The 26,541-nt window shown below is 47.4% G+C and overlaps 2 protein-coding genes across 3 annotated transcripts in view; one reads left to right on the top strand and one right to left on the bottom strand.

The window, feature by feature from the left end:
- Polr2H (DNA-directed RNA polymerases I, II, and III subunit Rpb8) overlaps window positions 1-17,555 on the bottom strand; it is a 131,346-nt gene extending 113,791 nt beyond the window's left edge. Inside the window, exon 1 of the mRNA XM_075692813.1 lies at window positions 17,451-17,555. Coding sequence (XP_075548928.1) covers window positions 17,451-17,523 — 73 coding nt within the window. The 5' untranslated portion in view covers window positions 17,524-17,555. The remainder of the gene's footprint in view (window positions 1-17,450) is intronic.
- A 22-nt stretch (window positions 17,556-17,577) lies between these two features.
- Epp (Ecdysteroid phosphate phosphatase) overlaps window positions 17,578-26,541 on the top strand; it is a 59,702-nt gene continuing 50,738 nt past the window's right edge. Inside the window, exons 1-3 of one of the 2 annotated variants that reach the window (XM_075692807.1) lie at window positions 17,578-18,006; window positions 18,342-18,395; window positions 18,960-19,146. In XM_075692807.1, coding sequence (XP_075548922.1) covers window positions 17,903-18,006; window positions 18,342-18,395; window positions 18,960-19,146 — 345 coding nt within the window. In that variant the 5' untranslated portion in view covers window positions 17,578-17,902. The remainder of the gene's footprint in view (window positions 18,007-18,341; window positions 18,396-18,959; window positions 19,147-26,541) is intronic. The other variant, XM_075692808.1, reaches the window with a different exon arrangement.

Below are 26,541 nucleotides of genomic sequence, written 5' to 3' on the forward strand. Positions count from 1 at the left end.
TGCTCCAACGCGGTCCATCACTGCCATGCGGCGGCTGTAAAGAGGAAACGAAAAACAAACAAAAAAAATCCATAGCTCGAAATCACTGATTAGGGTCGCAGCAGCGCGACTCTGATGCACTTCTTGGCAGAAAGAAACGGGAGATCTGTCCCGCGGGAAATGCTGTGCAGAGAGCGACCCGCGGGAGCAAATTACTTTGTCAGCCTTCCCGAAACTACACTTAACAAGTACATACATACGGTAAGCTGCAGCCATGACAGGGCCGGTGTCAATCGTGACTCGCACTATTTGGCTAATAATAAGCGAAGTCTGGTCTTACTCTAATCGAAAGTGGTGGAAGGCTTAACAACCGCACAGGAAGCAAGAGCCTTCACGGCGTGGAAACTTCTGCGCCTTCACGTGGATGCGGGTGACTGTATGTGCGTGCGAGCGCACATAGCAAACACCTGGCAGGCCCTAGTCTGTAATACAACGGTTCTGCACGCTTAACCGTTGCAAAAGTAGTTATACAAATCCTGTTGGGTTTCAGTCGAATCTTCGTTACACTCAGTAGACTGCATGCTGAGATGCAGTTGAATGCCATGCATGTTCTTACAGGTGTTAGTAGTGTCGAGCTAAGCATTGCCCAACGCCCCCCGCGTCAAAGCACACACGATGCGAATTCCATTCGCAGGCTGCGTTTCACGAGGTGTAAAAAAAAAAAGTGTGTGTGTGTTTGCAGAGAGAGGGGGGGGGGGGGGGGGTTACGTGCCAGAACCACGATCTCATTATGAGGCTTGCCGTAGTGGGGGGCTCCGGAATAATTTGGACCACCTGGGGTTCTTTAACGTGCACCTAAATCTAAGTAACACGGATGTTTCCGCATTTCGCCTCCATCGAAATGCGGCCGCCATGGCCGGGATTTAATCCCGCAATCTCGCACTTATAGCAGCCCCCAACAGCATAGCCACTAAGCAACCACGGCGGGTCACGACGTGCAAGCTTTGCGCAGAACGCACCATTCACCGCACTTGGAAGGAAAGGTATACGTGCAGGGCACTTCCAAGCGGTGTTGGGCGTGTCCACTCCAAGCGCGAGAGTGCCACTAAAACTGAATCACAATATACCGAGCGAATCGAACGGACCTAAAGGGCATTGTAGTGATATTATCAGAGATGCCAGCATTTTTCGTGTAGCACAAACATGACAACTTGAGTTTAATTTAGGTGAAGTATATTCTATTATATCCTGCAATTCCGGGAAGTTATTCGTACTGCAAAACAAAGAAGAAGAAAGAAAAAAAGAAACAAGCAATTCTTTTAAGCTTAGCGCCACGGTATGTTTAAATATAAATCATCCGCAAAAGCTCTGCGATGTGGTGGGGTTTGAGCTTATAAATTATCCAAAACCTTCTTTTTTTGCTTATTTGACTGTCCGAGACGGTGGTTACCTAGTATTCCGCTGACCTCAAGAGCGGAAGGCCGGATATAGTTCGACGTTGCCGCTCCTTTATACGGCCCAGACCGAAGAGCAACGCCGGAAACTGTCGCCGTAAAGCAAGGTAAATTTACCCATAGATCATAGCCACCGACGTCGGCATCCGTTCGAGTCGCGCACTTGACTGCGCAGCGACCCCACACCCTTCCTTCCGCCGAAGAAGGGAAAAAGAGGGGAGGAGAAGTGGGTGCATCGTTTCGCAAGGAGACCACGCATGCATGTATGGGTTCGCCGCCCCGCAGTACATACACGTTTCAAACTCGGGACAGAAACTACTAGGAATATAAGTTAAATTTAAAAAAAACACACATACGAATAAAGCACAGAACAAATCCTCACTGCAAGCAGTAACAACATGGCACACATTTCGTTCCGAGATTTCTACCGTGCGCATTGGGCACAGTAAACAAACACCAAAATGGCACGCCGAACGAAAGCCGGAAATGTGCTTTCGAGTGATACTGCTCTTCGGGCACTCCACCAAATGGTCGTTGAACGCAATAGCTTAAATTTTTTTTTTTTTTCGAGTTCGTTCATTAAGCTGAGAAGACAGCACAATGCGCATCGTGGTTTCACATCTGGAGGCGGGGGATACTACCAATAATTCCAAACCGCAACGGGTGTCCCGACAAACAACGACGGCGCTCAACAACCGCTAAAACGTCACATGCAAGCCCAGGTTTCAGTGGCCCAGTATGATGACACTATAAATAGGCATTGCTCAAGATTATCTGTGCAACAGAAGACGTCCATGCGACGAAATCGCGTGGTGGAAAGGAACCAACGAGCTCTTTATCGGATCTCTGCTGCGCTAACAGTTTGGGAAGCTTCCAAATGTTCCGAAAAGGGGAGGTAACTGACACAGGGTAAAAAAAAAAAAAAGTCCACCGAAATCGACTACCACGTATAGAATTACGATGTGTGCAGCAGAAGTAACAAATGATCTCCTGTCTGGAACAAAGAAAGACAGTACAACAAAATGGGTTAATGCTGCCTTCAACTGTACCATGAAATGGTACATATATGCGTTATGTAAACAAGAAGCCCAAACATTATCTCTGCTAGACGGGGGACAACAAACGTTAATGCTCCTCTACCCACACAATTCCCTAGAGGCTCCACAGAGCATTTTCGCCCAGCATTAGGAAGATACGTGGCGTCCTGCGGAATTACAGCAGGAGTGACAGTAGTAGCACTGTGAAACCGGGCGAGGCTGAGCGCCGAAGGACACAAGTGTCCGACTGCCAGAAAACTATAGTTTGAAACATACGCGCTTGTGTGTGTGCGCGCGCAGTGCGTGAAAGAAACAAGCCTAAACTTTATGATGCGCGCGATCACAAAATGGACTGAATGAATGAATGGGTGTAGTTATTTCTCATAAAAAAATATTTCTATTGTGGTGTTTTGGGTAAAAAGTTGCGCGCATGCATCTCGACCAGCCCAAAAGCCCATCAAAGGCAACACAAAGCGGCGGCCGCTCACACGCGAGTACACAGGGGGGCAGGCGTCAATTTACAGAAATGCATGTACACAAACAGGAAGTATTGCATTTTTAATAGCTAGAAAATAAGTAGTCTGTGTGCACGAGAAAATATTAAACTTATATACATGAGCAGTATAGATTAGTTAGAGTATTTTAAATTGAAAAAGGAATCGTAACATAGCACTACAATCGGTACAGCACAAACTCGAAAAAATGGTCACATGCAGCAGCATAGCATACAGGCAACAAAAAGCATAACGCAACAAAAAATAAATAACAAGAATTGGCTTGACTGAAAGTAGCTTTGCAAGCTCTATAAGGACGGAGCATCCATTTTTCATAAGGCGAGGTTATTGAGTAAGGTCGGAGGTGCATGCCGAAGCAGTTGTTGACCATAATTCGTTCTTGAGTGCGGAATGTTACATTGTGCAGTGTTTGGATCCGACCGCTGGTAGACAGTTGTTTGAAGTCGGAGGCGATCTCACCGCTGGCAACCAGATGTTTGAAGTCGGAGGCGATCTCACCGCTGCCAACCAGAGCGGTGCGATCCCAAACAGCAGGTGCCCTTGTGTCGTAGGCTGCAACATTCTTATATAGACGAGTTGTGCTTCGAATACCGTTTACCGTGTGATTGAGCTCATTGCGATACGTCAGTGCCAAACGGTGCTGAGATTTTGGAATGTAAGTAGATGAAATGTTGTGAACAGTGGCTGAGCAGGAGCGTCGTACGGCTTATTTGATATCAAGCGTATTATATTTTTCTGCACGACAAACAGTGTATGTTAGTTTTAGAAGCCGCGCCCCATACTAGGCAGCAGTGATTTAAACGATTTCTGAACAAAGCATTGCAAATTAGTATTTTTATTTTTCGCGGAAGATATTTAAGGCAGTCCACTGCCCCTACGAGTTGGGACAGTTTTATGCAGCGAGGAAGTCGTAATGGGTGTTCCACTACATATGATCAACAAAGAAGACACCTAGCGCTTTTATTGTTCTTACAATTTCAATTTTCGAGTGCCCTATAAGTAAATCTGTTTCTGGTGCAATTTTCTTCTTACTTTTAGCTTGAAATTTTGTTTGCGTTAATTTCAAGGCCGCTGTCAACAGGCAATTCGTAGAAATTTCCTTAGAACAAAGTCGGCTATCGTTACGAGGCTATGTGCATCGCTTGATTTAAACATCAAAGTGGTGTAGTCAGCATAGACGGCATATTTGTGTTAGGATCAACATTTAACTAAGTCGTTTACGTAGAAATCAGAGAGGACTCGAGATGCTTCCTTGCGGAACACGAACCTGAACTGGCCCGACATGTAATATAGCGTCAAGTTGCATGAGCTGCTTTCCGTGTTTCAAGTACGATGTGATTAAGTATAGAGCTATCTATGCCCCGTATATCGTAATAAGTGAAGTCTTGCAACAATAGAGCATTGCGTATACTGCCAAATGCCTTACTGTAATCTATAGATACTCCTAGGGCTAAAAAACTATTTTCCAAGTTGTTCAGAATGAATTCTTTTTGTTCAAGGAAGGCAATTTCCGTGGACAAATGTTTTCAAAAAGCATGCTGGCAACCACAAATCAATCTCATTCTTTCAGCAAATACTGTTATACGACAGGCAATAATTTTCTCCAATCCTTTTCAAAAGATACGTAACATTGAAATTGGTCTATAATTACACATCTGTGTCTTGTCTCCTTTTTAAATATAGCAAGTACCTTGAAAATCTGCATATTACATGAGAGAGAGAGAGAGAGAGAAACTTTATTCGCAGTCCTTGCTGGGGTCAAAGGAGGGGGCGGGCCGGGAGACTATTCCCACCGGAGCCTACATTCCTCAGGCGGCGGCCAGACCTTAAGTCTTGGCGGCGGCGTCAGCCAGCCGGACAACCCAGATTTGATCCACCGGGCATTCACTGAGAAGCATGGCCTCCCACTGCTCGGGCGTGGTGTTTCTGAATGTAGGATTGGTGCTGTGTTTGATGGCGTGTGGTGCTGCGGGGCATGCCCCGATAATGTGGTCCGGATCTGCGCGGGGCACGTAGCATGTTTTGCAGCTCGGTGTGAAGGCATCGGGGTAGATGTGATGACACAGGGACGGTGTAGGAAAGGTGCGCGTCTGTAAGAGCCGCCACGTGGTCGACTGATGCTTGTTACAAGGGAACGCACCAGGAACAAGACAGATATTGTAGATATACATTAACATCGGAGCTACAATATGAATACTATATGCTTCACATGAGTGATTTGTAAATTATTATCACGTGTGGTACTATTCCTGAATTCGCGGGAAACGGTGACTACTTCAGGTATTGTCGTCGGGCTCGGAAAATGGTGTCCGAACACCTTGACAGGCGTTCATGTTCACTAGTGGATTGTCGATTTCAGTAAGATGTTCACTGAACGCTTTCGGAAGACGCTCCCCTTGTGTTTCTTTTCCGTCGCGTACAACGCATTCTATCGTACTATGTATTCTATACTACGATCTTTATGGTGAACGTTTTAATAGCAAGTTCAATCTGTTCCGCATCTTTCTGCTGTCATTTTCACAAGATTGAAAATATTTTCCATTATACATGTCTTCGCTTTGCGTAGCTGAATATGTAGCTTGTTGCGGAACTTCTTAAACATTTCGAAGCCAGCTATGTCACGCGATTTATTAAATTTGTCATGCCATTTATTTTTCAGTTGAATATGAGTATGCAATTCGTCTGTTATCAATGGTTTGAGAATTTCAGTTGAGGAAGGAAGGAAAGCAGAAAGATGTGCCGAACGTAGGCGGAAGAGAGGGACCGCAAGGCGAAACGGGAAACACCAAAGAGAAACGGAAAGTCCTAGCAGGAGGCAGCCAACTGTGCTGTTGCCAAGCGACCGCGCTGCGTCCGAGGGCGGCGAGGAAAGGATGGAAAGAAAGCAGAGGCGGAGAGGAAAGGCTTTATACCACTGCGCATGCGTCACCCAGTCCCGAGATGCGCCGCGCCGCCCGCCGCTACCGCTGCATTTCAAGTTCAAGGTCAACGCGCAAACAACAAAATACTACGCGCCGCTGCTGCGGCTGCTGCAGCCTCCTGCCAGCCTCCCCGAGCAGACCGCTGCCAACAGCGCTGACGTCAATAAAGGCGAGAGAGAAAGACGGCTTCCCTCGCTCACGCGCGCACAGCAGAGCTAAAGCGGTGCAGTGCTCTGAAAGCTACGGAGGCGCGCAGGGGCGGTCGCTAAGGCGCGGAGGAAGAAAGATAGTTCCCTGTTTCAACAACGTTTGAGTTTGACATTTCTCACCCTTTCCTTACAAAAAAAAAAAAGAAAAAAAAGAAAAGCAACACGAACTCACCGAAGCACTGGTGTACCGCGTCGCACGTGCTGAGTCGTCACCTCGACGGCATGCTAGGAGGACGCGGATGTACACACAAATGCGTTCCCTGTAATAGGTGCGCTTGCGTTCGCACTTATGACTGGCTAGCCTCAGCTGCCTCTCCCACAAGGGTACATCGCTTTAGGGAGGGAGAACACAGCGCCCGCATGCTATCTCTCTTACACACACATGCTCACAGATGCCAGCAGCAGCGGATGCAGCTGCTGCTCGGAAAGTGGAAAACTAAGGATAAAACACAGTAAACCGTTCTGCCTATCTTTATTTCATCTTTCTGAATGAACAAAGCGATAGCGCATAGTAGAGCGAGCGAAAGAAAGCGAGAGCCGTGGTTAATTCTAGCCAGCACGCCATTTTCGCAGGTCGATCTCTGGAAAGAGAAAGAGAGCGCGGCAAAAACATATCGATCTTGTTAGCCAACACTACTCGCGCCGTTTCACCCGTGCAAGGGGAGAATATTAGCTATTCTGCGCGGCAGCTTGCGTACGCGTCAATGGAATGTCTTTTTTTTTTTCTCAGGTGTCACCGCAACATACCTTCGCAACTGTACGAACAAAATGCAGCAGGTGCACACTTAGCCCGCACCGCTGCAAAAGTTAGCAGAACTGACATGATGAAAGAGACTGCGAAGTGTGTGCCTGAGGGGAAATCTGGTGAGAGTGAGGCCGGTGAAGCCATCTCGATCCACTACCGCTGCAGCCGACAGCATCATTCTGGACAAAGCAGGTTGTTTTGGACACTGTCAAACACCACCACCTTGTCGAATTCCACCACCTGGAGGCTTAGAGCCAATCCGAGAGGGCGTGGCCACCTCTGTGAAGCCACGGCGCCTTAATATAAAAACGCGCCTCCTCGAGCACAGTGAGTAGGCGTGCGCACGAAGGTTCCTTCATATATGTGAAACCAATCGACGCTCACAAGATAGCGAACTCGACAATATGGCGGAATTTGACCGAGTCAAGAACTGCACCCCAGGCCGGACGAACAGGAAAAGCTCAACTGCAATGATACCGGACAGCCAGCAGCTATGCCTAGCGAAGCCGCGGCCCATATATAGATCGCCTCGCACGTACCCTACCGAGCACAGGGTCGAGCTCATGTTTGCGTAAGGCGTGGCGAGTGCTGGTCGTGGCCTTGCGCGCGACTCTAGGCTCGAATCGCCCACTGCAACGGATCGAACGTGAATGCGCAGTGTCCTATTATCTCACTATACGCGTTCATGCACGCCTACTTCACTCGCAGTTGCGTTTGCGCCAGTTTTCAACGTGCCAGCAGAGAAAACATGTTCGCGCAGCTCATGTGGAAGGTGAAAGTGTGCCGTGTGCCTCCATACAGGCTGAATATGCTACCAAAAGCGCATTCACGCGGGAAACGAAAGAGGTCAAGCTGTCCGTCTTCAACTCAGCCACCAGGCGGTCGAAAGCACTGGCCAGCTTTGTGTAAACTGGCGGCCAGGTCGATGTCTGGACACACGAAAACATCTCACCATAGCCACAGCTAGAAGTTTCCGAAGTACCGTATTTATTCGAGACCAGGTTGACAGTCCTTCTTTGAAAACCTGACCAGCGATCGATACTCCTCACTCGGCTCAGATTCAAGGCTTTCATTAGGATCCGTCGGAAATGGCAAAATGGCTCGCTACTCCCTAACAGGAAAAGACAATACTGTAACCATTACTAGCCGAAGCTGCACAGTAGTATACAGCTCACTTTTGCACGCTATTTTGACCGCGTTGCGCACAATGCCGTTAGTCAGTCTTTCTTTTTTTTTTTTAAGTTCGCTTTTGGCAGATTGGTACGTACAGTTAGCCGGGGCAAGTGCGTAGTTGGCGCTGAAAACGAGTAATAAATGTTATTTGTTTTCTGTCGCCTACTTTTTCTTTTTTTTTTCACGCTTTCTGAATTTGGAAGGGGGGGGGGGGGGGGGGGATCGAGGCCGCCTTACGTTTGAGTAAACACGGTACGTGCACGAGACCACGCCGCAACAGCACAAGAGACTGCGCAAAGCACATCAGCGACGCGAGAACGCAATGCTCTGAAGAGAAATCTTTCGCAAGGCAAAACACGCACGAGTCCGAGCCAAAAACAACGCGGCCGCTTTCTAGGAACGCCTTGTCGCCAAGGCGTGGATATGGAAGTGCGAGTGCACCCGATGTTGTTGTTGTTGCTGCAGTGACAGCACATTTAGCAGCTCGCAGCAAAAGAAAGAAAAAGCAAAACAAACCGCGCCGAATCACCGAAGCTCCGATAACAGCGATGCAAGCAGCACATTGAACTGCGTGTTTTAGCTTCTTCCTTTTTTTTTTTTTTTCCCTCGGGGAGACGACAGAAACAGTGGCGTCCAACGAGCTCGCACAAGAGTAGCCGATCTCGACCGAGGCGAACAGAGATGCCAGCAGCGGTCCGTATCTCTGAGCGTCGCCGAGCCACTACAGCGAGAAGCCGAAACAATCAGAGGTGAGCGAACCGGGCCGAACCCGCGTTGTTCGCATCGGCACGACAGGAGGAACGATGCTCGACACGTTTGTATTAAGGCTGTAGCCCTTTCAGTTACGAATCCCGACGCACTGTGTGTCAAAGTCATAAAACTTTAATTCCAAATTGGAGTTCATTGGAGTACAATGTTCTCATTGACCCTTCTAATCTAATTATAATATTCGAGAAGCTGATTAATTAATTAATTAAGGCTAATAATCTAATTAGGCGGAATGAAAAAGAAAGAACTTGAGTATCTCCAAGCGACGGCAAACAACATTACCCTGGTTCTGTCCAGCTACGTGGCTTCCGCGTATTTTTAAACCCTGGCTAAAGTTAGCTGGGACACCCTACATATTGGCCGAACTTGCACCCTGCGTTCACGTTGGATTCAGCCGGCGTCATTTATTTCTTCTCGCTTGAACCATCCCCAGAAGGTCGTCATAACTCAGTGTTACACCAGTCACGTACTCGCATTCATTCCCCCCCCCCCCTAAAACATGTAAAGAATGGAGTAACTTGTCACCTTCGTTATAGTGGCCGTAAGAGATGCTGTCCTTTTTGAGACCACAATACAAAACATAAGCCATTAATTATGCCCTAGCCAGACAATGTAATTGTATTATGGTGCCTTTATGTTTAGATGTTCATTGGTATGTGCCTGTTCCTTTATTCTTTGTAGTTACTTTTACGTGTCTTTGTTTTGGTTTACATTGCAATGCCGCAAGTGTTGTGTTACATTTTTTTCTTTTGCTCATGCGCCTCCCCTCTGTAATGTTTAATGCACCATGAGGGTATCATAAATAAATAAACAGAGAATCACTTGTTCTAGCGAAATTCTGCCATTCATCTGTTTCATTGGACGAACGATGACAACAGGGTATCCTCCTATCACATAAGGTTATTATTATTATTATTATTATTATTATTATTATTATTATTATTCAGGCCGTCGTATGTCAGCTGCAGACATCGTTGGAATAGCAAGTGTTTCTTCTAAATTTAGCCCGTGCTAGTTGGTCAGTTCCAATCAAAGTTTGCGATTTATTATTGGTTGCACTCATTCAGACAGTACACGTTCGATTTAGCGGAAAGCTGGGAAATTTTTCTTTCCGCCCGTACATGCAAGCGCGTCACCACAACTGCATCACGAACTAGCAGCACGAACATGCTGCCCGCATCAATAAGCCTCACAGATTAGACAAACAAGGGCTAGTAGCTAAACAAAACAAAGTTTCAGGAACAAGCGGTGCGCGTTAACAAAAAAGAAAAATGTGTTGAAGAGGAAGAGCGAGAGATCTTTTAGTGAAAAGAAAGGCGGAGAAGAAGGTTATAAAAGAGGCTGAACCTCCCCACAATAGCATTCCTTTGCAGACAACAGAACTGCGGTCGTAGCGGTGCATATCGAATCGGATATGCACGGTATTGCTACGGGGAAGGAAAAAAAAATCGTTCTATCACTACGCACAACAAAATTACCTATCTCCTTTTCCGCCACCGCAGTTACATCTCCTCTCGCAAACTATGCGACAGCGTCGCGTGCCTCCTTTCCCTACGCGTACGTGTATCCTCCGACGTGTTCATTAGGCAACCAACTGACGCAAGCCATGCAACCGCTTTTCCCCCTCTTGCTCCCCCACCCCTTCCGCTCTTTCTCTCAATCTCCCTGTCCACGAGTCCGAACGTTTCGTCACTTGCACGTGAGCGGCTACGAGTGTCGACACACACACACACACAGAGAAAAAGAGGCGCAAAGTCGCAGCCAACGACGCCGCCATCGGACAGGTCGGAGCCTCGGGTTCTGTGAACACTGCGAAAAGGGACTAGCGCCAGCTACCAAAACGAGCTCACTTTTCCAAGGAGATCCGCCTGAAGGAGTGCTAACGTGGCATTCCCTACTCTTCTCTCTTTCTCTTGCGTTAAATAGAGGTTCAGACACTCTATACTCTAAAAAAGTGCTGGCAAGCGTGACAGCGCCCTACGTAATGTACCATAGTTACTGTTTATACGAACAAGTCTCAGTTTCGGTGCCCGAGAGGTGGCTACGTCACGACGCGTTGGCTCGCTCCGCTCCTGCGATCGAAGCCGGAACAAACGTGCACAGCACTCCTTTGTTATGAGCTGAGTCACCATGCTTGGCCATACGCGACGTCAGCAAATTTTGGTTATGACGCCACGACAACGATGGTGACACCGAGGCTCACGTTTCGAGACCAAATTTAGTATCACTCACATTAAAAATGATCTTATTAGTGTTCAACAACCTTCATACTGTCATCCATGCAGCTGTTACAAACAGAGGCAGGTGACCCTTTAAAATGGGAGGGCATCACCCAGTGACATACCCTATGCAAAAGCTTTTCGTAACACTTCCACGATTTCCTATTCGGTATTTATAGCATCTGATAAGGTTTTCGAACGCTATCCGTGTGAAAGCCACACTTGCGAAAGCTATACTGAAACACGGTGTAAACGTTCGCGTAATGTCGTATCTAGCTCGATATCCTTCCTCCTTCAGCCCAGCCTTGCGCCGGCATTTTAAAGCGAAGCTTCCGTTGCCCAGAACACCCTGGTTTCGAGCCTGTCGGTCGGTCTATCGGTCATTATCTCGCCGGATGCATTTGCTGATATGTATATTGTCACCGGCCTATGTATAAGCACTGAATGTTGACCCACAAAGCGGTGCCAGCGGGCGCACGTACGCGTGCTCCATAAGTGAAAAAGAATGTTACGACATAAACCTGCAAGTATAATGTCGGCTCATATACAGGTATGTCTAAAGCCATCAGACCACTTAGTGAAATAGCGTATGATATTCAAGGGCTTCTTAAATTTTTCTTACACATTCGGACTACATCACCCCTTCTTGGACCAACGGGAGTGTGCCCAGTCTCGGAAAACACACCTCTGAACGGATATCTGTCGCTGCTATACAGGTGGCATAGAAACGACCTTAATTCGGCTGTGTGACATACTGACATGCGAATGACGTAAATTGAGTTCGAGCTGCTTAACGCAGCCATGGACTCGGGGCTTCTGAGTCTGCGTCTTTTTACAAACACGGCGTCGCCATCCTTCCCTCGACAAACGTCATACATCGCCGTCGCCCACGTGACATCGCTGCGCCGACGTCTCCCAGTTTCAGCCGCGTGAACTGCTGTTCGCATTTTCGTATGGCTCGTGAACGGAGTGGTGTGCGAACATGAGCAAATCATGACATCAAGGTTGTGACCTGTGCGGTGCACAAACATAAACAGTGCGTGCACTTGATGAAAATAAAGACAATTCTACGCATCTAAATTAGTCGCACACCATTTCATTAACCGCATCACCGAACCTTCGCTTCACATAGACTCCAGCATGTGCGTTAGTGCGCATAATTTGTTTTCTCCGTCCGTTCTTATTGTGTTGTTCGCAAGAAACGGCGTGCCCCACCAACCAAAGATAAACCTTAGGGTTCGCTGCAACCATGGCCCGGTGATGTATATGGCTCAGTTTCGAAAGAGGGGTGGGCGCCCCGTTAGTCCTGACATTACAATGTGGCCGTTGGCTAACCCGGTGCCCGCCCGAGAAGGCTTATAAAATAAAAAGAAGAAAAGAAAGACGAAAGAAATGTGGCAAGATCGGCCTGAAGGAGGGTTCTCGGAGAACAGTCAGGGAGGGAGGCGCTTATTGAGTCACGGCTGAGTACGGGTGACGAAACAGCTCAAAACACCCACTCAGCGGTTACAGGTGCTACCGCTACATCTTTCTTTTTTTTTTTTTCTAAACAGCAGCACGTGACAACGCGTGCCTCTTTTCTGTTTACTGTAACTGCCAGATATCAGTTTCGCGCGCTGTGAGGACACGCGGGAAGTAAGGGGAAACAGAAAACCGCCTCGGGCCACTCGAAATCGTTTTGCGCAAGAGGGAGCGAGCCGACAATAACAGACACGAACTGGCGCAGCATCTGGTGGCGTCGAAGTACTATGCTAGTCCGTGTTCCAAGAGAAGAAAAGAAAAAAAGAAAACAATGTAAGCAGATTGTAGCTCACCAGCTACATAATAGAGGTGACGTCAAAAATTCCTTATCCCTCTCTCTCTCTCTCTCTCTGATTTTACGGAACTGCCATTGATGTAGGCACTTCGTACAGTTTGCTCATCGGTACTCAATAAATACGACATCAAAAAATATCCTCCCTTATCTCTCTCGTTGACATTACAGAAAGGCCCCATTACAGGCTTCTGTAAAAATAAATTACTTCAAAGCAATGATAAGCTCGCGGGGCCAGCCCGATAGCTGCCTTAACCGCGCTACGATTGCTTCTCTAAGCAACAACTAACCCGCTCAGCAACAAGTTCTTTTGAATTACCCAGTAACTTCCACTGTTTAGGTGGAGCTCAAAAGCTGAGCTATGCAGGTATACAGTATGCGTAAGTATGTTAGAAAACACAGAAGCGGTACTGAAGCAACTACTACCACAGAGTCACGATCTCAGACCATACTCACTCAGCTAGTGGCTCTGCAATGGGTTAATCTGACCTCTTCATACCTTCTTAAATTTCAGTACAAAAATATGTACAATTAGGTAGCACTTAGAGAAATCGAGAATGAAGGAACTGTAGGGATGTTACTAGATTTTTTTTTTTTTGTCCTGTTTGCTACTCTACACACGAGGAGCGGATAGAGAGAGAGAAGCTTCGTCAGTTGAGTAACTCAACACAATTTTTTTTTTCTCAATAATGTTTACTACTACTCGTCCTGATTCGGGGATAGAACCCGGTACCAACGCCCTCCATCCCTTTCGAAATCACTGAATGCAGTAGAGCCTCATCACTATGAAGCAACTGCCACTCTCGAAAAAGCAGGCGCAAGTGCGCGCTCCGAGGGCACCAGTCTCGGGTTCTCTCTCCCGCTTTCCATTTTCACTCGTCTAACATCATTATTACTTGTAGTGTCGGAGAAAACGACGCGCTCGCGCTCCTAGGCGGCAGGCACGAGAGGGTTCGCGCAGAAGGCATGCTTCGCGGCTGGAACGGTAACGAAAAAAAGAAAAGGGGGGGGGGGTCGGGAGAGAGAGAGAGGAAGAACAGCGCTTGCGTCTAGCCTAGGGAACAGGTACACTCTGCGCGACGACTGCAACCAACGGCAGCAGCGGGGAAACGGCGAGAAAGGGCCGCTAGGCGCGCGCAAGCCAGGCTCAGCTGCAGCAGCCTGCGCTGGCTGCGCGCGCTATGAATGAGGAGACGAACCTGACCTTGAAAACGGTTGGTCGGGGACGCGCGCGCGGAGAAAAAAAAAAAAAAAAAGAAGAAAGAAATAAAAGCTCTCGGCCGATTTGGCGATGCTCCTGAGCAGATCCCCGGCCGCGCAGACGGGGCAGCAGCAACACCAGCGCGCCGAACGACGGCGAACGGCATTGAGGAAACGGAGGAAGAAAACAAAAATCGATCGCCGAAAGAACAGCATCGGCGATATTTTCACGCGGGTCGCGCTACACTGACGCGCTACACTCTATACACACTTATATCGCTCGCATCCGCGCGTGCGTCCATTTGCGAACGATGTAGATGCGCGTGTGTTTGTGTGCTAGAGGAGAAAGCTCTCGCTGTCGCTACAGGGCTGGCGCGCTAACGTTTGTCAGGTGCGCGTTTGCAGAGAGCACAGGAAGCGTGGAGGGAAAAACAAAACTGAAAGAGAAGCAAGTACGCCACCGAAGCAAATACCTTCGACGTGGCAGCAGGCGAGGCACGCTACAAGACAGGCCGCGGCTGTTTACGAGGCGACAGGCGGGGAGTGGCAATGAAATCACTGAAAATGTTTCCCACGCAATTTTAAGCTACGTCAGCACGATAAAAAAGAACAAAAGAAAAACACGAGAAGCGAGTGTAGAGGCGCGAGGGAGTGATGTGGACCAGTGCAAAAAAAAAAAAAAAGGTAACTCCAATGACGTGGAACTTTCAAGAGAAGCCAACAGTACATCGCGCACGCACAAGCAGGTGCAACTAACGAGATTACAAGCGTACGAGGACAGCGAGGGGGAAGCAGAAAAGAAAAAAAATGCAGAAAAAGATGGCTGAACCGACCCAATAACGGCAAGGTGGTCAAACACAGAACGCCCGCAAGTGGCTTGAGCCATGCGTCTTTTCCTTCAAAGGCATCTCGTGAAAGGTAGCGAGCGCGTTTCGCGCTAAGGACGTTGAGATAACAAAAAAAAAAGCAATATGGAACGTCTACTTTTGTTATGCTTGTTGTTTGCAGCGCGGTGATTCATTCGGGGCGAGTGCGCGCGCTCTAGAGCAAGTGCGCTACGTGGACACGGCCGCTGCCGCCCCTCCAACCGCACCTGACATAAAAGGAACCCAGCGCCAGCCGAGGCGAAGCTCGTGATATAGCTGGAGGTGATAACGTTTATCAGCAGCGGTGCGCACCAGCTCGCTTTATCGGTCGGGCCAAAATGTAGGAAATAAACACATCTCGCTAATCAACGTAGGCGCTCCATCTCAGCGCGCACACACGCGCGCGCGCGCCAGCTATGCGTGGATTTGTTCGAATCGCGCCTTGAGAAGGCGAAGTTCGGTGCTATTTTTTTCTTTTTTTTTTTCTTCAGGAACGACGATGATTGTACCATCGTCTCTCTCGACCGTCGCTTGCCCTTCAGAGGCTAAAATCAAGTTTTCTTTCCCCGCATTTTTCTCATTGTTCTTCCTGCTACATTTATCATCGCATCGACGAATGGGTCCGATATTTTTTTAGAAAAAAGAAAGCTCACCTAGGACGCTGTTCTTTGGCCATGGCTGTCACACGGCGAGACCGGAGCGCAGGCGGTGGAGCGCCCTTCGAGCCGGGGACTCGAGCCCAAACTAACTGCGTCATTCCTTGAAGACTCGCGCGCCGAGCGGGGAGTTTTCCGACGGAGCTTGGGGCAACTGAGAATGCGCCGTATCATTGGAGCGCCTTCCCTCCTTCTCGACATCGGCGCGCGCGCGGCCGTCCTCTCTCTTGCGCCAGGGCCCTTCGCGCTCCCTCGCCCTCTTGCGTCGTCACCGGGAAAACACTTTCAAGCGCCGCCCTCGCTCTTCTCCCCGGGGCCGCCGAAATGCTTACGTAACGTTCCTTTCGTCCTTTCCTGCCCCATCCGCCACACATACACACGCGCTCCGGTGCGAAATCGCCCGCTCTTTCGCAGTTTTCTTTTTCCCCCTTTCGCCACCGCCAATCCGAACATTTAGTTGCTACTCTCGCTAGATTTTTTTTTTCTTCGTAAAATCGTTACATACAGACCGTTGAAAAGGATTACGTGGATCGACCTAGTTATACTGGTTATATTCGAAGGCTCTGCAAGGCGGCTCACTGAATGGACTTTTCCTTTCGATCAAGCGCCACTGACTTTCTCTTCCATATATATATATATATATATATAGTCTTTTGTTTCCCAGGAAGCACGGGAGTCGATTTTAACGTGACCGAAATGGCAAGTGTAGTAGCCGACGGCTCGTGCCGTTGTATTAAATTATCAAAGCTCCCTCTAATTTTTTTAACCTAATTATTCAAGCTTCGTTCGCGGACCGTTAATATATCAAGGACGCCGCACCGTGCTGTTGGTCACACCACGGCAGAGAGAAGAAAATGGGGTTGGGGACATGGAAGGGTTGAGATAGGCGGCGAGCATGGTCTACGTGCTGCAGCGTGTCAACAGTATCAGCTGATGCAGGCCCACAACAAACAACTGCGGATGCCTGACTACGTCAAGCTAGCGGCGAAGGCTCCGCGCATGCGCGTATCGCCCTCACTGCGCGACTGCCAAGGAAGCGCTGTCGGCAAATAACAACCCCACGCGCTCTGAGTTGTTTGCAAAGCACAGCGAGAGAATGACAAACGAACACGTGAATGCAACTCAACTACAACAAGTAGCTATAACACAAGACGCCGAATAGGAAACGGCGTTCAGAAAGCGCACAGCCAGTCTGGTGCTCCGGACATGCACCGACGCAATCGATACGCGAGGCGCTGTACCTCTTGTGAGATATGTGATGACAGGGAAGCTCGGCAAAAGCAGACATACTTTGGAGAACCCAGCATGCAGAGCTCGCCATACATCATACATTGTATTTCTCATTATATGCAACTTCGTAGGCTGAACTCTAGCAGTGATCCGTATATGGCACAATATGCATGTTGAGGTTAAGCGCATTTCTGAATAAACAACTACTAGTTATTTTGTTGACCATATGCTATCACCAGGAAAACAGCGGACGAATCTTACACACGCTCATGTGTTGCGAAGACGGCGTCATGATAATCAGTTTCGGTTTCCGCACGCTCGGTTTCACCGGTTATTTTACCGGCTTCGAAATGTAGCGGGCACGAAGCGTGCGGCCGCGTGTACAACGCATGACTACTTTCTCAAGCTGCGTGCATTCAAATGAATGCAGTTAGCGGCTACTTCACTAACTATTTCAGTCATTGCATGCGTGGGCGTGCTGTGGTGAGAAAAATAAAAGAAATGACGAATCGTGCAGTTAAAATACAGCGTCAGCGTCATTCATTGGCCGGCGTGCACTGCACGTGGTTAGGCAGGATGAAGTACTCTTTGGCATACCAAAGCAAATGTACTACATGAGAACGAGAGGCTGTTCATTTGCACTTAAATAAAAGCTGTAATCTTACCTCTGTCAAATTTCTTCCCTTCGGGATCGATGTCTTTCACGTCAAAAATATCCTCGAATAAAACACCCGCCATTTTGGATGCACTAGCGCCGCTTGTGGATGACAGTTTGAAACGTCACGGAACGAATTCAGCGGGACGCTCATTGCGTATAACATTTTATGACTCTAAAGTTTTAAATTTAATGACTGTGTGCAATAAAATGTTGTTGAATATTTTGGATATCTTTAACAGGAAACGGAAGTGGTTTTAAATACCCGATGCAAAAAAGCAAAATGGCTTGAGCTTTTTCGTTTTATTTCGGTTCTGCTTGGGCGTTATCGCCTGTGTTTCTAATTAGATTTTTGTTGCAGCCGCTATGGGCCCGTGTATCCGCATTTAGTGCGTGTTGAAGTGACTCGTGCGCTATCAAATAGTGATTGTTTTACACCGCGAGACGATGTGACAGCGTCGAATGGCTGCCCCTCCTCCACGCCGAAATGTCAGCAGTAGGCCGCACAAGCAGCACCTGTCTCCTCTTCAGGTTCTGCTGCAAATGGGATTTCCAAAACACAGAGCGTGAGTGCCGGCCCGTCACCTAACGAGCTTAAGCAGGGCGCAATCTCTTGCGCTATGGGTGCCCGTGCATTGATTTGGCAGTGTTGAAGTCGGCGGAGGCACGTCCACGAGTCAAGGACCTGTGGTTGTGCGCCTGTGACTAACTGGAGCGCTCCCGTTTGCGCCTCTCGTAGGCGGCTTTGAGAGGAAGCTTATCGTCGTATAACGCTTCCTAAGGCCTTGAACTCTGGTTTTTACCAAGCGCGCACTGCTGTCGTTTCCTGCGCGAGTGCTGTCTTTTCGCGGGAGCTGATTCGTCATCGTTTCAATTTTTTTCTTCTTCTTTCTCGTTTCAGCGAGAAGGCTCTTGCAGCGACGGGGGACAGGGGAGTGCAGTTAGCGGCTGATTGGTAATGCCGACTTTCGAGCTGTTTCTGGTGCCGTGCCTCGTGAAGTGGTCCCGCGGGTTCTCAGATTTCGATGCCGTAAGGTGTCCGTCAAAGATCAGAAGCCGCTATCGCGGTGATACCTTTCCTACGCGCAAAAAGAAAATCGTCTTTATTCTATAGCGAGTATCAACATTTGCGCTCGCTGGGCCACTATCACACAAAACAACAATATTTTAAAGTTCTCCATCACAAGAAGTGTTCAAGCTTCAGTTTCGTTTACGTGTGTAATTGGCACATTTGGCATCTTTCAAATGATGTGAACACTAGATGCTTCCTACACTTCCAAGTTAGCAGTAGACAAAAATATGTTTAAGAAAATGCTTGTTAAATGACCCTATTTGCCACTTAGTACCAGAGACTATTTGCTGTTTAATGAATGCTTACACTAACTTGGAGTTTCTCTTGATTTGGTCCACGTTTGATTTTAGTTGCAATGATCTCCTGCATGTTATGCATGTGTGTTTCCTGTCCATCTTGCATTGATACTCAACTGCGTTTCCTCGCGTTGCTTTCACCCCTTACCAGGCTCTTAGCTCACGTCAATGACCCCACCTTGGACGACAGCACCCCTAGAGAGTATATCCTTTATCTCTGTCCGGTGGGACCGCTTCTGGAGCAGCTGCAGAAGTTCTCTCTCCAGTCTATGCTGCAGTGTGGACGCAACGGTGCACACAACTATCTGCCGCACATCACGTTGTGCTCTTTTTTCCAGGTGAAAGCTTTTCATCTTTACTTAAATTCTTGCATGAAAAGTTACGAAAAACCATACTATACCAGGACACAGGACACATACGCATACACAGGACTCATACACAGGACACCAAGCTCAAACTATCAGCTGTTTATATATATATATATATATAAAGAATGTGAATAGATAGGTGCTGTACCGTTTGGACGTAATTCAAGAATGAAAAGAATGTTTATTCAGAAAACACCCAGGGTATATATAGTCGTCGGCATTCAAAGGCACATGCTGCCGTAATCTTCGTGCTGTCAATAAGTTCAAGCTGATGCATGCGACGCATACATAGTTCTGCACGATACACCTTCCTCTGTTTAATAGTTTGTTAAAGCCAAGATACACGATTCACTTGATTGAAATTGTGGTCGTACTGCAGCCGTCTTGGCTGATGAGTTATCCGCTTAGAACGTCTTGGGAGCGGTGTTGTAAGTTGAGTCGGGTTTGCGTGTACTGCAGTTGGGGATGTTACCAGCTGGTCGTCCTCACTTTCCGGCTCATCGCTGTATAGGTCATCATGTCGAAATGGCTCACGCGTTGGAATCAGGTGTCTCCGATTCCAACGAAGTACTTGGTCATCTTCAGTAACGATGCGATAGGACCTCTGCGCTGCCGATCCCACGACCTGCACTTTGCAGGTCCATGCTTTATCTCGGATCCTCGCCACATCTCTTTTTCGGAGTACTGGTAGGTCCTTTTTGTGGGCGCCAAGTTGTCTACGCTTAGACAAAAAATTTTTAGGTTGCAAGCTTAAGTCGGGAAGGGAAGCCTGGTTCATAGTCTCCTGCCTTGCAACAGCTCACACGGGGAACGACCGTCCTCCTGTGGTGTAGATCGGTAGCTGAGCAGGCCCAGCCAGAAGTCGTCGTGACTTTCTTGTGTTTTTTTCATGATCCATTTTACTATCTAGACGCCTCTCTCTGCTAGTCCATTGTACTGTAGAAAGCCAGGACTAGATGTCACGTGCTTGAAGTCCTACCTGAACGCAAAGGTGGCAAACTCGTGACATGCGAACTGGGGGCCATTGTCACTGCATACCTCGACTGATATTCCATATCACGCAAAAATGCAGCTCAATTTGGCAAAGATTGTGTTCGTCGTGGCGTCGCCCAGTTTTTCCCACTTCCAGGAAGTTTGACTGTGCATTGAACACGCACAAGTGCAAGCTTCCCCCTTGCTGAAAGATATCAACGCCGACTCTGTACCAAGCGTGATCTGGCGTTGGTCTGAGCATAAAAAGCTCGCTTGGTTGCCTGTATGCGTAGTTTCGGCAGACGGCACAACTTTTCAACATAGTTTCAATATCTGCATTAAGTCTGGGCCAAAACACCAATCGTCGGCCTCGTGCTTTGCATTTGTTTATGCCCAGTTGCCCTTCGTGTATACGTTGAAGCATTTTGTCCCTCATTGGCTTTGGAACAACTACTTTGGTTCCCTTTACCACCATTCCCCCTGTTAGTGACAGCTCAGTAGCAAAAAAGGTTTCATGCAGCCTTCAAGATTGCTGCTGCCACTGATGTAGCGCATCACTTTTTGTAACTCCAGGGCACTTGCAGTTGCCGCAATTAAACGGTCAAAAGTTTTTCTGCTTACCAGGTCCGAGACTGCACCAGTTGCGTGAACCTCTATTTCTTCTGTCGAGCCACTTGTGTCCCCTGGTGGTTGATGGGCGTTGACCTTGAGAGCATGTCGGTGAGCAGCAGTTGCTTCCCTGGTACAAATTCAAGCACATAGTCGTAGTTCAGTAAGCTCATGAAGAAACGCTGAAGACGTCGCGGCATGTCACTGATCCCTTTGGATGCAATGGCTAGCAGTGGTCGGTGGTCGGTCTCTATGATTATCTTACGCCCATATGCGAAGTAGTGAAATTTTTCACACCTGAACGTTTTTCCCATTGCCTCTTTTTCAATTTGCGAATATGGTTGCTCAGTCTCATTCATCACGTGTGATGCATGCGCAACAGGCCGCCAGCTGTCACCGTGAAGCTGTAGAAGTGCAGCACCTAGTCCACTTTTAGAAGCGTCAGAAAAAATTTTAATTTCCCTGGCAGCATCGAAAACAGCCAACACAGGTGCGCTTCTGAGCCATGTGCAGATGGCTGTCCATTCATTTGCGTGGTTGGCCAACCATTCAAACTTGGTGTCCTTCTTGATGAGACTGCGCAAAAGTTTGGTCTTTTCTGCCAGATTCGGGATGTATTTTCCAAAGTAATTGTTAACACCTAACATTCTGTGCACTGCAGCTTTGTTCGTTGGCTGCGACATTTCTTTAAGGGACATGCTCAGTGCGGCATTGGCCTTATTCTATCTCGGCTGATGACATTACCCAAAAATTCAACTTCAGTAAGCCCGAACTTGTACTTGCTTGCATTAAAAGTTAAGCCAGTGTTTTTTGCCAGTTGCAATGCATTTCGAAGGCATGTGTCATGTTCTTCTTTAGTAACACCCCAGACAAGGACGTGATCTACATATACACGCACCCCCAGAGCCCTGTCAAAAATTTCGCTCAAAGTTTTTTAAAAGACTTCTGGAACCGAGGCGATTCTGAAGGGCAGCCTCAGCAAGTGGTAGCGACCAAAGGGTGTGCCGAATGTGCAGATTTTTGATGTGGCGTTGTCCAAAGGAATTTGGTGGAAACCTGAATTCGCATCGAGGCAGGAAAAATATTGAACGCCAGAGAGCTCAGCCTCAATGTCTTCATGCTTAGGCATCTGATAGTGCTCATGTTTCAGGCACTCATTGATATGCCTAGGATCGATGCATACACATAGTGTGCCATCCTTTTTACGTTCAATAACGAGCGGGCTCACCCAATCCGTTGGTTCTGTCACTTTCGTGATGATGGCGCCCCTTTCCATGCGGTCCAGCTCTTCCCGCAGTGGTTCTTGTGTCAAGGGTACGCGCCGCGCTGGCTGAACTACAGCTATCGAACCAGTGCATAATACCATCCGATACTGATGGGCAGCAAAGCCTGTTCGTTGGAAGAGTTGAGGAAATTCCTGCAGTATTTCGTGGGCAGTGCTAGCGTTGACTGTATCCACCGACCTCGCCACCAGTCCGAGCGCCTCACATAGTCAGAGTATTGCTGCGCGCTGGCTGAACTACAGCTATCGAACCAGTGCATAATACCATCCGATACTGATGGGCAGCAAAGCCTGTTCGTTGGAAGAGTTGAGGAAATTCCTGCAGTATTTCGTGGGCAGTGCTAGCGTTGACTGCATCCACCGACCTCGCCACCAGTCCGAGCGCCTCACATAGTCAGAGTATTGCCTGGTTGCCTTTTTTGACTATGAAGTCGAAACTCCCAGCCTGCTCTTTTATGTTCTCTGGTAACGTCGCAACACCAAAGTGTTTGATGGTGTCACCGCTATATGACTGCAGAAGGGAACTGCTTGGCTTCAAACTTTGCATCTCCTTGCACTTTCGATAGACCAAGTAAGGCAGCAAGTTAGCTTGGGAGCCTGTGTCCACTTTCAAGAAGGCATCCTGGCCGGTCACTTCAGCGTTTGCGATCCAGTCCGTTGAGCTTCTCACACTGCAAGTTTTTTTACATCAAGGATGTCAAAGGTGCCCTGCACGTTGACCACTTCGCCTACTGTAGACCCTTTCTTGCAACACGCGGCAAAATGTTTGCCGCCACCACACACAAAACACGTCTTCCTGAACGCCGGACACCTGCTGTGTTCGTGCGACTGGTTGCATTTCATGCATTTAAACAGACGCTTCTTTACTGACGCTACCTGTTTTTCCGCCTGAGCCCATGCCTTATTCTGCTGGCTGGACAGTTCAGCAGCCTTGCAGATTTGTTCGGTCTTGTCTAGCATAAGGTCTTTCACTTTGATGAGCTTCTCCCGCATTTTGGGGTTATGTACACCGAACACAACCTGGTCGCGGATCATTGACTCGGTTAATTCAGCAAAGTTGCAGCTTCGGGACAGCTTTCGTAGGTCGTGCAGGAAATACTCAAAGGGCTCAGCTTCGTCCTGGGTTCTTGACCTGAAAATGTACCTCTCAGAGACTTCGTTTTGCTGTTCTTGACAGTACTCTTTAAACTTCCGCACGACCGTCGTGTAATCATCCTTGCGTTCTGCCTCCAGAAAGGGGAAGTTGTTAAACACCTCAAGTGCATCGTCGCCAGCAACACTCAGCAGCAGCGCAGCCTTGACATCTTCTGACCTTGGTTCTTTCGTAGATACTGTCACTTGTAGGACCAGTTCGAACTTCTGGATGAACAGGTTCCAATTCTTCGCGATGTTGTCGAATGAGCCGGAAAATTGCAGATGCTCTGGGGGCTTGACTAGCTTCATTGCTCGGAATGATTACGTTCATCAAGCAACCCCACTCCTGACACCATGTATCGTTCGGACGGATTCCAGGAATGAAAAGAACATTTATTCAGGAAACACCCAGGGTATATATAGTCATTAGTTGTCGGCACTCACAGGCACATGCTGCCGTAATCTTCGTGCTGTCAGTCAGTTCAAACTGATGCGTGCGATGCATGCACATTCTGCACAATACAGGTGCCATCATTGAATCTGCAACGACAAGTCACAGAGCCAATGAACGCCATAATTTGTCACTGATCTATCGATCTATGATTTATCTTTTTGTTGCTAAATGCTGTGAAAGGCACACTGATACTTGTGTCAGGAGTAACAACCTCAGTTAAATATGCTTAGATAGCTTGTGTAGCTTTTTCTTTGGTTGCTGAATGTGTGTACGATCTCCGTCCTAGCAAAAATAGTTTTGCACTTGCATCTAGCGCAGTGCACAGCTAGATGATCTAGTGCTTGCGGCAGAATACAGTTGTATCAGCATTCATGCATTGTCTGACATAAGCAGCACCAAACAATAATATAATCTTGTACACATCTGCATATTCCCTTTAACCCTCCATTTATTTATTAAAACAAGCTAGAATAAGCAATAGCATGGACAGGAGCTCTCTGTCATGTATTTATGGGCAGTTGTTGAGAAAACTAACTGTTCTCATAGCTTTACTAGTTGACTGCTCTGCCTAGGTGATCTCGGACCAAAGGCTTTCACACAAGTATTCTTTGCATGTGCATAAGCAAAAACTAAATGAAAAGAAGTCCTCGACCTCCTAAGCAGACGTTATCAGCCACTTCTACTCTACTAAATGTCACACTTAAATGCCACATTTAGTTGAGAGCTCGTGGCAAGAAGCATTGCTCACGACATTAATCTAAAGTTAAGTTCTGGGATTGTACAGGCCAAGACCACAATCTGATTATCAGACATGCGTAATAGCGGGGACTCCGGATTAATTTTGCCCACCTGGGGTTAACATACACTTGATGCAAAATCCACGATCATTTTTTGCATTCCGCCCCTATTGAAACACTGTCGCCATTGCCTAAGCTTCAGCCTTCTGCCTCGAGCTTACCAGTGCAACGCCACAGCCGCTAAGCCACCACGGCGGGTGACACATTCGCCTATAGCACAGCTGTATGACAGCTACTGCTTTGACAATGCTCAGTTCCTGCTTTAATTCTTGGAGGAAAGCAGTATGCAGTGTGTTATACAGTATATTTGTGTATAGTTAAACATCAGCTCATAGTAAACCTATTTGTTTGTTCAAATTGGACTTCTACACCTTCAGTGTGGAAAAAAATGTTATCAAAATAATGAATAGCCAAACCTAATATACTTGTAGTAGTAAGCAGCAGTGGCCTTCGCATTGAATTTTAATAAATAAAAATACCTGGAACACAACTAACACGCTTCGGAGTCATTTTTTTTTTTTTTTTCGTGCTTTAACCAATATCTTCAAGAACAGTGAAACAGGATGGTAAAATCTGCTGAAAATAGAATGAAGAGGAGAATACCAGAGCAACTGTGATGTACATGAGTGCTTCAGTGTACCACACTGTTCTCCCCTTCCCCCCCCCTCGCCCCGTCTGAAACTCAGATAGATGTGTGCAAGTATTTTTGATTGAAAAAGGCCAGGATGTTTATAGCACCTCTGTTAAAGTAGTTGTAATGTGATATTTTTTACTTCTCATATGTCTTGTGTTAAATGAAGGTCCTAGACTTTAAATTCCAGCTTCGGAGAGCCCTACATAGTATACAGCAACAGCTTTTCTGTGTACGAGTCTCGGTTTCTTTTCCCAGGAGGTGCATGTGCCTTGATGTGGTGACTTGGAAGGTGGTCACATGAGAGCAAGGCATCCTGATGTGTTGGCAACCACTCTGGCTAACTCAGTCGTGTTGTCTACAATGTTGCCACTTGTTGTGCAGCCCGACATAGTAAGATAACAAATGACCGAGCGAGCCAGAGTGAGTGCTTATACATGACAGTGCTCGGCTTCTGCGTGACAATATCATGGCTCGTTTGTACAAAAGCAATTATAGCTCATTATTTTGAGCTGTCAGAGGCCTGCCATTTCTTTTTCAAAGGTTTCGAGATCAAGGACCTTAATTTGAAGCAAGAAATGAAAAGTCACAAATGTTACGTCAGTATTCCTTCAATAACACAGCAGAACCAGCACTCACAGGAAAAAACCTGGAGATTGTTAGCCTTTATGAGAGTAGCTGCTAATTCAAAATGCTGCTTTCAAAGCAGCATGGAACAAAAAATTGGCCTTGCGAGGATGCCTTGCATATTGATGGGGGCAGAATGCAGATATGCTCGCATGTTGTTCTTTGAATGCACGTTAAAGAACCCAAGGTGGCCAGAATTATAAAAGAGCTCCTCCCCACTATAGCGCCTCTCATATCCCGCTGTGTACTGTTTGAATATTAAACCCCACAAAATGATTTAATTCATTTTGTGACCTCACAGCTACCATTATGTCATTTGCAAAGGGAAGCGGCGTGTAAGACTAGGACTAAGAAAGATCGACAACACAAGCACTGCCTAAGAACAGTGTCTTTATTGCAACAAGGCACTGTATAAAACAAGCACAGCCCCCACAGGCATCGAGCGTATCGTCAAAGATATGAAATTATAGACAAAACTTTTCTTATGTATTAGAAGTGTAAAACATTGATTTTAAAGAAGTGGATATCTCTCAGGAACGGTCCAAGGTGCACTTTCTAAGAATAAAATTTCTGTTTTGCTTCGAGCTATCAAAGCCATGCTCACACATACGTTGCCTCCTTTGTAAATCTGCATACTTCGGCTATCGAACACTCGTAAGCTTTTCGGTATCTGCCAACAGTCTCGTGGGCACCTACGATTGCCACAATGTAGCACTCAGTTGCTCCCTTGCTTCTAGCGATGGTTGTTTCCCTGTTCTTCAAGGTGAAAATTGGCGCTCTGTCCGGTTTGGCCTATGTACAGGTGGGTCTACTGCTAGAGGGAACACGCGAGCGCATGGCTCAGGCTTCGTGTAGCGCC

The sequence above is a fragment of the Dermacentor variabilis genome, chromosome 5 (assembly GCF_050947875.1).
Source record: "Dermacentor variabilis isolate Ectoservices chromosome 5, ASM5094787v1, whole genome shotgun sequence".
Taxonomy (NCBI): Eukaryota; Metazoa; Arthropoda; class Arachnida; order Ixodida; family Ixodidae; genus Dermacentor; species Dermacentor variabilis.